General features: G+C 45.9%; 1 protein-coding gene across 1 annotated transcript; it reads right to left on the reverse strand.

Moving 5' to 3' along the window:
- Nucleotides 1-2,237: 2,237 nt before the first annotated feature.
- Nucleotides 2,238-5,029, reverse strand: LOC121740987. Its single transcript, XM_042133660.1, has 2 exons — nucleotides 4,893-5,029; nucleotides 2,238-4,825 (listed from the first exon to the last, which is right to left on the reverse strand). The coding sequence occupies exon 2, from the start codon at nucleotides 4,809-4,811 to the stop codon at nucleotides 2,397-2,399; it is 2,415 nt and encodes an 804-aa protein (XP_041989594.1). The 5' UTR covers nucleotides 4,812-4,825; nucleotides 4,893-5,029; the 3' UTR covers nucleotides 2,238-2,396.
- Nucleotides 5,030-12,719: the final 7,690 nt, after the last annotated feature.

A 12,719-nucleotide genomic window follows, 5' to 3' on the forward strand; every position in this document is an offset into this window, starting at 1 on the left:
CTGATTCGGTCTCACCCCTTCCGGCAATCCTCCCCATTGCGTGGCCTCCCCTCCGGGCAAAACCTCTGGTAGGCTGCTGCTATCTTGCCCCACAAGTTGACGATCCTCTGGTTGTTCGAAACGAGAGGATCGTCGCAAACACTCACCCACGCCTTGGACAGCGCGACGTTCTCCGCGTCCGTCCACCTCCTCCGTACCGAGTTGTCGTCCTCACTCGGCTGCGAGGACTCGCCGACCCTTTTCCCCTTGCCTTTCTTCTTTGGGGCGCCCCGACCCCGCCCTGCGCCCCCGTTTGAACGGGAGCATCCGGAACACCGGAAAGATCTATCCCCAAGTCATCGAAGGAGAAAGTGTCAAACTGGGCCGGAGGCGCAGCCTCCGTTGGCGTCGATGTGTGCGACGAACCAGTCGAAAAATCAAAACTGGGGCGATAGACGTCCCCCGGCGTCCCCTGCGTCGCCGGTACCCCCCCGGGCATCATCTGCATCCCGGGTGCCCACCCCGGCATCGCCGGAAACGCCCCCGGCGGACTCCTCCCTGCTGGTATCCCGGGCATCATCTGCTGCCACGGGTACATGCTGTAGTATGGGTGCATCTGACTCCATCCACCTCCCACGGGGATCGGGGGAGTTTGAGATCCGCTACTCCCTGAAGTAGGCTCGTTGTTGAGATCCATTTACCGTTATTGATCTTGTACAGAAATTTAAATAGAGAGAGTACTCGTCAATACAAGTGGTGCGAATGAAAATGACAGGCAAGTCGCGTATATATAGTGTTTCGGAAAAAAAAAATTAAAAATTCGTGCTAGGCAGTGCGCTAGGCGATCCGGACGCTGCAATAGCGCCTAGCGGATCGCCTAGCGCCGCGGAACCGCCGAGCGCTAGGCGGTTTTTTTTCGCGAAATCCGCTAGACGGCTGCAATAGATCGCCTAGCGCACCGCCTAGCGCCGGCGCTCGGCTAGGCGGTGCGCTAGGCGCTATTGTGGATGCTTTTAAGATGAGAAGGGAGTAATATTTTGCGGTTTAAAAAAAAATGGTTAAAAAATAAAGCTCACCCGCAATACGTCGACGCCTAATTGGCCGAGGAGGGACAGCCCCCCTTCATCATTTATCCGAGTAACGGATGGGGACGGACACTTGCGCTCTGTCTCGTCCCCTGCATCGGAACAAAACATCTGCCTTGCGGAATCTTGTTTTCCAATGCTGAGACTGAGCTGACCTATTCTTGTTGGGGATACGTTTAAAGAAACATGATATATGGTCAATGCATGCCTAATTAATCAAATAAGTGGCATTACTATTAAGATAATTATTAAGTACAAGGGGTAAAATAAACTGTAAGTTATTGTGTAATGGAAGCCGTCTTCAAGTAGTCCCTAAGCTATTTATTCTATTCCTCCCCTCCCTAAAAAGAGTAATAGGGAGTGGAGTATATGATATTCATAACACGATCTCACAAACAATTCATTTTGTTCCTCCTTTGAGAGGGACGGGTTGCTTGAAGATTGACAAAGTAAGAGAGAAACACCCGATCAGATGACTTAGGGCGAGCAAGTTCACCCGACCGGGTAACAGCTCGTGGTGGTGACATAAAAGAAATTGAAAGTTAAGGCCATCCGCAATGGGCGGACGATGGCACGCCCGATGGCGCGCATCGTCCGCGCCATTCATCGTCCGCCCCCACTGTGGGTGTGTGGCATAGGCCGCGGACGATAGTCGCGGCCTATGCTTCGGGCGCGACTTAAACCGCGGACGATGGCCATCGTCCGCGACATAGTCCGCCCCATTGTGAAGGCCGCGGACGATGGCACGCGGACGACCGTGCATCTAGCTCTGCCGGCACATCGACCGAGACACCCGATAGAGGGTTACCGTTAGGTTTCGATGAGGTTTTATCTAGGCAGGCCTCAATGCGCAACCAACAGGAGCATGCGCAGCTCATGAGCGACATGATTGAAGAAGTGTAGGCTCGTAACCGCCGTCGCTAAGTTTGCGTTTTTTATTATTTCGCATTGTAATGTATTAATTTTTATTAAATGAATGAAGTTTTTAAAATTCGTATTTTAAATGTATTTTAGTTTTTTTTTTAATTCGTATGTATTTTGTAAATATTACAAAATTGATGATGTGGCGCGCCATAGGGCGCCCCAATGCAGGTGGAGAAGGAGGAGGATAAAAATGCTGACGTGGCGCGCCATAGGCCGCCCCACTGATGGTCTAATGTAGTATAATGAAAGTAGTCATAAAACAGTCTCCTAAGAGAGTGATATATTATGATATTCAATCATGACATAAATATTATTGAAAGGCAAAAATAAGAAGATTGACATCGAGAAGAAGAAAATGGAAAACACACAAAAAGTATGAAGGAAACACACAAACAAAAGTGGTGGATACTACTTATCGACGATGAGCTTAGCCCTTGTATGGCCCTCACTGATTTGAAATTCCTCCCCTAACCCAAAATGAGCCATGAGCAACCAAACAATGGTTATGAGCTCTCCCCCTTTGCTCAACTGCTGCGCATGAGCGTTGGGTCTACAACGGACGGCGGCGTAGGACAGCATCTCAACCCAAACTCTGCTCATAATTTCCCATTTACGGTGTCCCACCTTCCTAAGCTCCTTGGCCAATCGGCAGCCATCAAAGAGCACCGATTTGCTCCTATCTCCCTTGATCGCAACCGGATCCACTTCCGTGTTTACATCATGGATCTTAAAGCAAGCTTCTACTTGTTTCGAATCAACTGTTTTCTTCCCCGTTAAGTAGTCCAAAATCTTAGTGTAGCACGTGAATTTCGTGTATTTCCTTAGCATCGCATCGAGGTTCTTAATCTTATCTTCGGGAATGAGAGGCAGAAACACGGTGATGAACAAGGAGAAGATGAAGGATAGAATGGGAGCAAGTAAGGCAAGTATCAAGTATTGGAGATATTTGGAGAAACACTTGAGAGCGTAGGTCAAGACTCGCAAGGGGTGTGGCTTCTTCTTTCTGGATCCTTCCATAAACTTCTTTGTCTCGGCGCACGTGTCGCGGAATCGGATTTGGCCGATACCAGCCACAGCGGACATCATTGTAGGCTGCATAACGAGAAGATAGAGCATGTAATCAGAGAGGAGCTTGGAGAAATCTCTGTACTGCGCCACACTGAATTCCTCAGGATCTGGATTAGGATTAGGATCAGGCGCTGCCTTGTTGCTGTCCTGCTCCTGCTCCTGCTCCTGCTCCTTTTCAATGCACCAGCAGATCTCGGTGGCGATATGCCACAGCAGCAGGCTCTTATCGTAGTCCATCCCCCGAACATAAGGGAGCAGCTCGGCGTCGCCATGGTACACGCGCAGCGCCCAATCGCCCCGTGCCGCGCTCACCTCTTTTGCGGTTTCTAGATCATCAGCCAGTTCCGATTTCTTCTTCAGCTCGTAGAAGATGTGATCCCGCAGATCGTCGGTGAACGGCTCGTTGCTCACGTACCTGATTCCATCAAAAACTGGAAGCAGGTTGAAGAATTCCATGATTTTCTCTTTCTCCGGCTGCCTGGAATACAAGCAGTAGTGAATGAGGTTGAAGCAGGCGACTGAGCCAGACCAGCGGCGGTGCATCAAGCTCGTGAGCTTCTTCAATAAGCTTAAGTCAGTAAGCTTGCTGACAAAGTCGGGAGGAGGGGATTTCGCCTTAGTCCCTGTTTGGGGTGTCTCCAAGTTGACATCGGGCAGTTTGTTGACATTGACACGAAGCCAATTGGAGGTGATGAGCTTGACAAAGGCGATGACATCCAAGGCAACGGCTCCGAAGAGGAGAGTGTAGGTAATGGCCACATCAGGGGTTTCGAAGTTGTGCTTGTCCACTTTGTAGAAGAGAATGATGGAAGCAATCACCAAGCCGAAGGCCACGGATCTGCCCACGTATCCCCACATTGTGTAAACCACGCGCACCTTAGTAAACAGGACGTCGTACATGAAATTGAGCTCGATGGTTAGCACCTCGAAAGCGTCCCGCGGTGATCTCTCAAGGAAAAACCCGCGACTCTTGTTGCGGTCGCGGGAGCTGAAGATGAGGTCCACGATGAGGCCCTTGAAGGTCTCGAAGAAGTCGTAGGCGTAGAGCACAGCTTCAATGCCTTCCACTCTCCCCTTTTTCACCACATTCATGGCTTGGTCCGGCCGCGGTGGCTCCTCGATCATCTCGATCCTGGTGGGAAGCTTGGCCTCTTTCATGGAACGGTACTCGTCCATGATCTTGGCGTAGTCAGGGCCGGGGTCCGGATCTTTAAGCATTGAGTCACGGAATCTGTTCAAGCTAGCGCGATAGAGGGACATGGTGCGCTCGGAATACTTGATGAGGCCGGAGAAGAACATGCAAATGGTGGGGATGAGGAGTGGGTTGGAGGGCAGGGTCTGGTAGAGCACGTAGCCAGCGGCACAGGCTTGGAAGATGAGAGCGAGAAGATGCCTGAGCCAGAGCTCGTTGTCCTCGAGGGCGAAGGCGGTTATGGTGTCGGGCCCACCGAGATGGACCAGCAGGAACGGAGCCCAAAATGCAAGGAGATCCGGATTTGTGGTTCCATCTTTGCCGCCTTTGGGGCACTTGCCGCTCTGGCTGTTTGAGATGAGGCCAACAGCGAAATTGGCCGCCCAGTCGGCCAGTAAGTAGGCCGACCAGAGAGGCAGGATGACCCAGCTGGAGCGTGTCCGTTTCCTGAGCGGCGCGGCTAAGATGAGAAATGACTGCAGAGATAGGCTCAACAGGACGAACCCTCTCAGGTCCCATGTGTCCCATAGTCTCTTCAACTCATCCATATTCAGTCCTTTCATCGTCCCACCTGTAACTGTAATGCCACAACCAGGATATCTTTCTCAAATAAATATAATACTATAAACAAATAAACCACTTACATGGATCACGACTGTGGAACTTGGGGATATTTAAAGAATATAAACAACAACGTACAGGGGACTCTAGGAATAATATAATCGTGTTGAGGTAAAAACAAAAAAGGAAAAGGGTAGTAATTAAAGATGAAAGAATGACCTCCAGGGGAAGGAAGGCAAGTAGAAAAGTGGATGTCTTGCTTGCTATATAGGGTAGGGTAGGGTACGGCTTGAATGCTTTATTTGGTTCTCTTCGTGAACCACGAGATTCCATTATTCAGACCGTCTTTGTTAATTCATATACCAAAACCTCCGAGGCCATCTGCAACGCTGTCTCTTATCCGTCCCTTAAATTATTATTCATGAGCTTCACTGTACTTTTTTACTCCGTCTCTTAATTAAGGGACGGAACCTGCAACCCTCCATCTCTTATCCGTCCATTAACCGTCTCTTAAATTACTATTCATTCAATTTCATTTTTTATTTTTATTTCCAACCAAATTCAATTAATAAAAACACACTTCATTAAATAAAATAAAATTACAACATAAAATAAAATTACAACTTAAAATTCAAAAAAATAAAAAAAACACATAATTAAAATCCTAAAAAAATAAAATTACATAATTTAAAATACAATTTTATAGAAAATAAAGAAAACTACTCCGCCAGCGAATCATCCCCCGAAGGCTGTGGAGGTGCACTGAAGCCACCTGGAGGCGGAATACCAAGTTGTCTTGCCATAAACTCAATTCCGGCAAGATAGGCTTGGTATTGGGGAGGTGTCATGCGGGAAGTGTCCGCCATTGTAACGGTCATGTACATGGACATTAGGGAGTTCGATGGTGCCCCCGAGCCCGAGCCCGCCTGGCTTGATTCAGCTCGGCCCCTCCTACCTCTAGCCGCCTTCGCCGCATTTCTCCCTTGCGGCCGACGGCGCCCACGGGAGGACCCCCCCGGCATCGTCTACCGTGCCCTCAACCACCTGCGAGGCAAACTCTTGTGCGACGCTGCCCGAACCGCCCTCACTAGACGAGTACTGGCCACCCGCCATGTGCTTCTTGCGCTTCGAGGTCGAGTCCAAGCTGGACCGGACACCGCCGGCCCACCTTTCCTCGTCTTTGACGACCTCCCAAACATCGACATGTTTAAATTGTTTGGCGGTGTCGTCGAAGTAGACTCGCAAAGCCTACCTCAGAGTGTCGGCTCCCGTGGCTCCGCTTTGGTAATGAGCCGCTTCACTCTTGTAGATGACGCAAAATTTTTTGACCTCTCTGTTGACTCGGTCAAAGTGAGCGCGGAGCATCTTATATGTGCAGCGGCGGGACCCCTTCTGCTTAATCTCGTGGTAGGCCTCGGTGACCTTTTCCTAGAAGCACTTTCGGAATTGTTGATTCCCGACGATGGGATCGTACGAGACGCTAATCCAGGCATTGTATACCGCCAGCGTTTCTTTAGGGCTGTATAGATGCCGGCCTAGATCCTCCTACTCCTCCTCGTCCTCGTCCGCCTCCGCCCTGGAGCTTCCACCACCTCGGCCTTCTTCCATAGTGGGTTCAACGGAATAATCCTCCCGAATCTGGGATAATCCCTGCGAATACCTCGGGGCGGAGGGACGGACGTATGCATCCACATCAAAATGGGGTGGTTGGTACCCCCGGCGTCGACGAACCGGAACCACCACCCAAGACATTGTACATGCCCCCAGTCGCCGAATGCGTTGATGTCGAACCCGCCGGAGCCGCCACCGCCAGAGTTTTCGTCGCCGGGCATTTTGTGATGAGAGGTTAGATGAAAATTGGAGAGGAAATGAAGATGATTTGGGAAGAATAGATGTGTATTTGTGTGAGAAATGATGATGAATTAAGAGTATGTATAGAGTAAAAAAATAAAAAAAAAATGAAAATAAAAGAAAAAAGAAAAAACGGTAATATTAATTGTAATATTACCGTTTTCCATTTTAAAATTTTTTTCAATTCGAATTTAAAAAAAATTGATTTATTGCGTCAGCGTGACGATGCCCACTCGCGGGCCGGCGAGTGGGCGTCACACTTGGCGCCGGAGCGCGCCACGTCGCGCTGGCGCGTGGCGAGACGTCTCGCCATCCGTCTCGGCGGGACGGAACGCTCGGTGGGCTGGAGACTAGACGGAGCGCTGCAACGCGTCACGCCGCCGTCTCGTCCCGGCGTGACGGATTACGGGCCACCCGCGTGACGCGTTGCGGGTGGCCTGAGCAATGCATAAAGAGTGCTTCCCGTCTGTAAAGAATACAGATAGCGACATCGACACTGAACAGCCACTGCATTCCGAACGATCCACAAGTCTACCTACCGCTGGAGTTGTCACTCAATGAACTCGCTAAGACTCAACAAGACCTCAAAGGATTGTCGGGGTAGCTGGCGTTGGCAACGGAGAACTTTGTCCTCTGAATTTGGCTCTGCTTGTCCATCCCCCATAAAGTGGCTGATGCAACGAGCTTCAGAGCATCCGCAGCGGTGGCGAAAGACGCCACCGCCGTCCGCGCCGTTGGCAAGGCGCAGGACCGCCGCCGCTGCAGCCGCGCCGCTGGCACGGCGCTGCTCGATGTATCGAGCACGTCCGTGCCAGCGGACGCACACGTGGCGCGCTCCCATTCGTCAACGGCATAGCCGTTGTGTTTAAACTTTTTTTTATTTTATTTTTTTAAAAATCGGTATTTAATTATAAATAATGCTAAAAAATAAAAAAAAATATTTTCCAAATCCCAAAAATATGGCCGTTTTTTTCCCGTTTTTTCTGAATTTTTTTGATTTTTTTTTATTTTTTTTTTCCCCAAAATCATCTATAAATACACACATTCATCATCCATTTATCACATCAAATCATCTCTCATTCATCTCTCATTCATAATTCTCATACAAACTATCAACACATTCATCCCCCACTCAAAATCTCAAATGGATTTCACCCATATTATGGCGGAAGCGGAACGCGAAGAACAAGAATACTACGAACAACATCGTGCCGCTTACGAAGCATATGTCGCGGCGAATACCCCTGCTCCTCCTCCTCAACGAACCAGATCAAATCGACGGTACATCCATCGTGACCGGGAGGGAGCCCACGAAAGGCTCGTTGCCGACTACTTTGCCGACCAGCCGCGGTTTCCGGCAGATTACTTCAGGCTCCGTTTTCGCATGTCAAAGCGCTTGTTCATGCAAATTGTCAACACATTGTCCGCACGTGTTGAATACTTTCAAACAGGTGTAGATGCAGCCGGCCGGCAAAGTATCACGGCGTTGCAGAAGTGTACGTGTGCCATCCGACAACTCGCTACTGGGCAAACGGCCGACATGTTCGACGAGTATTTGCATATCGGTGAGTCCACTGGAATCCTATGTTTAAAGAATTTTTGCGAGGGCGTTCGTTCTGCTTTTGGGGATGAATTCCTTCGAGCACCCACCACTGATGATTGCCAACGGTTGCTTCGTCTTCACGAATCAGTCCATGGCTTTCCCGGAATGCTTGGCAGCATTGACTGCATGCATTGGAGGTGGAAGAATTGTCCGACTGCTTGGAGGGGGCAACACTTGAGCGGTCACAAAGGCGGCGGCCCAACGCTTATCCTTGAGGCGGTCGCCGACTACCGCCTATGGATTTGGCATGCATATTTCGGCGTTGCTGGATCCAACAACGACTTGAATGTGCTATATTCGTCACCACTCTTCAATGATGTGATGAATGGTGTAGCACCGGCGATCGACTTCACCATCAACGGAAATATATACCGCATGGGTTACTATCTCGCCGATGGTATCTACCCAAGGTGGTCGACGTTCGTGAAGACGCTCCACAACCCGCACGACCCGACGTTCGTGTCGAAAGAGCCTTCGGGGTCCTTCAAGCTCGATTCAACATTGTGAAGGCCCCGGCTCGGCTGTGGTACGTGAATAATATCGCCGACATCATGTTCACGTGTATTATATTACACAACATGATTATAGCCGACGAAGGGCCGAGGGCGGCTAGCTTCTACGACGAGGACGAAGCCGGAAGCTCAACAGCGAGGTCTCCCCTACGCCGAGGCGAGCATACGACGGTTGGCCAGAGGATCGAGACAAGACACACAATGCGCGATACTCGAATCCACAATCAACTACAAGAAGACCTAATCAACCACATGTGGGCGAAATTCGGCAACGAGTAGTGTCATTTTTAATTTTTAGGATTTTAATTATGTAATTTTTAATTTTTAGGATTTTAATTATGTAATTTTTAATTTTTAGGATTTTAATTATGTAATTTTTAATTTTTAGGATTTTAATTATGCAATGTTTAATTTTATTTGTCATTTGTAATATTTATTGTGGGTTTTAAATGAATTTTAATATTATGGAAATGTTTTTGTGTAATTGAATTTTATATTAATTGTGCTCGTCCTTGCGGAAGAGCACAGTTGTGGGTGTTGTGCTCTTGCCAGAGAGCAGGCATGAATAGTACCGTCCGGGCCCACAACCGTGCCGCTGGCAAGAGCACGGTTGTGGATGCTCTCAAATCAGCGCATAGTTTATTTGTTTGTTTGTTTGTCATTAAATTTTAAACTATGGCCATGTTTAATTAATTATATGTATATGAGATTTCAGTATGTTTTCTAGAGTTGAATTCTGATTAATAAAAAATTACTCTTCTGTTCTTTTAATATTCAATTCAAATTGAAATCTCACTCTTATTTGAATTATAGTGTTGTGAAATTTTGTTAATTTTGAATAATAGATTAAATGCTTTTTTTTCATCAGCTGCTTTCCATAGTTTTAATAGGGACATAGACCCGTGTGTGTGAGTTGACCAAGCGGTAGAGAGCTTAAGGCCACCCGCAACGCGTCACGCGGGTGGCCCGTGTTTCGTTCCGCAGTGACGGAACCGGGGCGGGACGCGTTGCAGCATCTCGTCCCGTCACCAGCCCGTCCCCAGCCCGTCACGCAACCCGTCCTGCTGCGACGAAACGCGGGATGGCTCGCCACGCGCCGAGGCGACGTGGCGCGCTCCCAGGCCATGCGTGACGCCCACTCGCCGTCCCGCGAGTGTGCATCGTCACGCTGACGCAATAATTCATTTTTTTTAAATCGGATTAAATAAAAAAAATAAATAAAAAAATGTTAAACTGTAATATTACCGTTAATAGAGCCGTTTTTCCTTATTTTATTTTATTTTTATTTTTTACTCTATAAATACTCATATTTCATCACCATTTCACACACAACTACACATCTATTCTTCCCAATTCATCTCTATTTCCTCTCCAATTTTCATCTAACATCTCATCACAAAATGTCCGGCGACGGAAACTCCGGCGGTGGCGGTGGCGGCTCCAGCGCGTGGGATCTCAACGCGTTCGGCGACTGGGGGAGCATGTACAACACATTAAATAATTTTCATTCTCACATTTCTGGTGTGAAATGCCTCTCCTATAACCTCAACTAAGATTTTCTTTCTTTTTTCCATCAAATCCACATCAATATCTATTTTCTACACAAATATTGGCTTGTTAGGAATGAAGGAAATTAGAACATCCGAATCCATGCTCTTTCTAAAGAGCATGGATGTGGGCCCGGACTCACATTTATTCATTTTTATTCTCTATTCTTCCGCAAGAGCACAACATCCATATCTATGCTTTTCCACAAGAATATGCTCAAGTGTCCCACCATTCTATCATTTAATTTAAATACTTCCATTAATAAAAACATTTCCACAATATTAAAATGTTTTAACAATACCCGAAATACTATTAAAAATTATTAAAAAATTTAAAATTACATAATTAAAACCCTAAAATTAAAAATTACATAATTAAATCCTAAAAATTGGGGTTGAGAGAGTTGTTTGGTATAGTGTAATTTTTTGTGTTGAAATGAAGGTATTTATAGATGAAAGTGTGAATTTTGGGATAAAAATAATGAAAAAATAAATTAAAAGTGTGGAAAAATGGATATATTTTATTGGGAAGTGGGAATATATATTTTTTTATTAAATCTGAAATTTTCAGATTTTTTTAATTAAAAAACAACAAAAAAATTGATAAATCAACGGCTAATCAGAGCATATCATGTCGTCGTCGTCGGCTTATTTTAATTGACTTCAAATTTTTTAAATGATGTAGTAGAAATCAATGCTGAAGTGACAAATCTACACATCGAAACGATATCATTTTATGAATAACATCAACAAGAAAATAAAAATATAAAAAACTAAACTGACTTCCTCTCCAATAATCTAACACTACTGAATGATAATTTTATAGCCAGTGAAACACTTATCGATCCATTTTCTTCTGAGTCTTAGTATTAATTGAGTTGAATAGAAGTTTAGATATAGAAATCTAGGCGCCAAAGTGTATTAAGGTCTGTGAACATAAGTCAATGAGCTTGTCAATGATATAGATATCATTTTCTCCTCCTGGATATTGCATTGTGTCTGACTTCTTAATATACTATTTTTTAATATTCAAATTTGAAAATAGCTGCAAGACCAAAACAGGGTGAAAAAACCGAAGCCCTTCTTTAAAAAAAAAACAAGTTTTTCAAGAAGTAAGAAGTTTTCTTTCCCCCCGAAAGACAAGACCTGCAACTATAGGAAAAAAAACTATAGGAAAAAGCTTCTCTTTGATAGCAGTCATAGGGGAGTTCAGAAAAGATCTGATCGTAGATGGAGACTTAAACCTGTGTGGGGGTAGGGGCGGATGTAGCCAAGTGGATTAAGGCAGTTGATTGTGAATACACCACGCGCGAGTTCAATCCCCGTCGTTCGCCCATCAATAAATGGACCATTTCTTTCGGCGACACAAGACAAAGTAAACCACGGGGTATTTCTTTTCTTGTTCTAGACTAAAATTTAGATTCCATAATTGTACTGGAGTTTTTTTTTTCTTCCGGCTTTGGGAGAGACGCATGACTCTCACGCGTCTCCTTTTAATGAGACGCATCACGGAGATGCGTCTTTCACAAAGACGCATGAGGGATATGCGTCTCTCAATTTTTTCTATTTTTGTTGAACGACGCATGACGCTTATGTGTCTTAGGGAGGGACGCATCTCCCTCATGCGTCTTTTATTTTTTTTAATTTCACGGACGACGCATGAGCGTCATGCGTCTTAGGGATAGACGCATGAGGCTCATGCGTCTCTAATTCGCATAAAATCGACAGAATGAGACAGTAGCTCCCGCAAACGCGAGAGAAAGAGAGGCAGCGAAAACAGACGCGATTTCCTTGGCAATTCCGGTGAATCCGATGATTTCCCCTCGTATTCCGGTAAGTTTCCTTCGATCTTTCAACATTCCTCCCTTATTTGTTGTTAATTTGCATATTTTGTTTAGATTTCTCTCAATTTTGTAAATTAAGGTTTATAACAAATTGCTCAATTTTAGCGATGTTTTGTTGTTTGGTTAATTGTAATGGATATTATTGGTGAAATTCATTCTATTGTATAGTTTTTGATATGTTTGAGATGCTTGGTGTTGTGATTTTGGTTGTTATTGGAGAATAGAGTATGGGTTGAAATGTATCTTTTAATTTAACCTTCTAATTTAGTAGTTACATGTAAATTAGACATTATAAATCATTAATCGTGTTGAATTGGAGTGAATCATTTGATTTATGATGTTTTGTTATTTGTACTGTAAATGTGAGTTTGTAATTGTTGTTTTGTGAATATGTTATTAGACTTCAAGCCAGCCTGAGCCTGATTGGACTCGTCGCCCCTATTCACAAAGCCAAGATGTGCCTCAATGGAGTAGAGCCCGAGCATCAGTCGACTCATTCTTCCAAAATTATCAGTTTGTGCCTCCTGTACAAGTTGAAGAAGATGACGATGAA

This window comes from Salvia splendens, chromosome 7 (assembly GCF_004379255.2).
Source record: "Salvia splendens isolate huo1 chromosome 7, SspV2, whole genome shotgun sequence".
Lineage (NCBI taxonomy): Eukaryota > Viridiplantae > Streptophyta > Magnoliopsida > Lamiales > Lamiaceae > Salvia > Salvia splendens.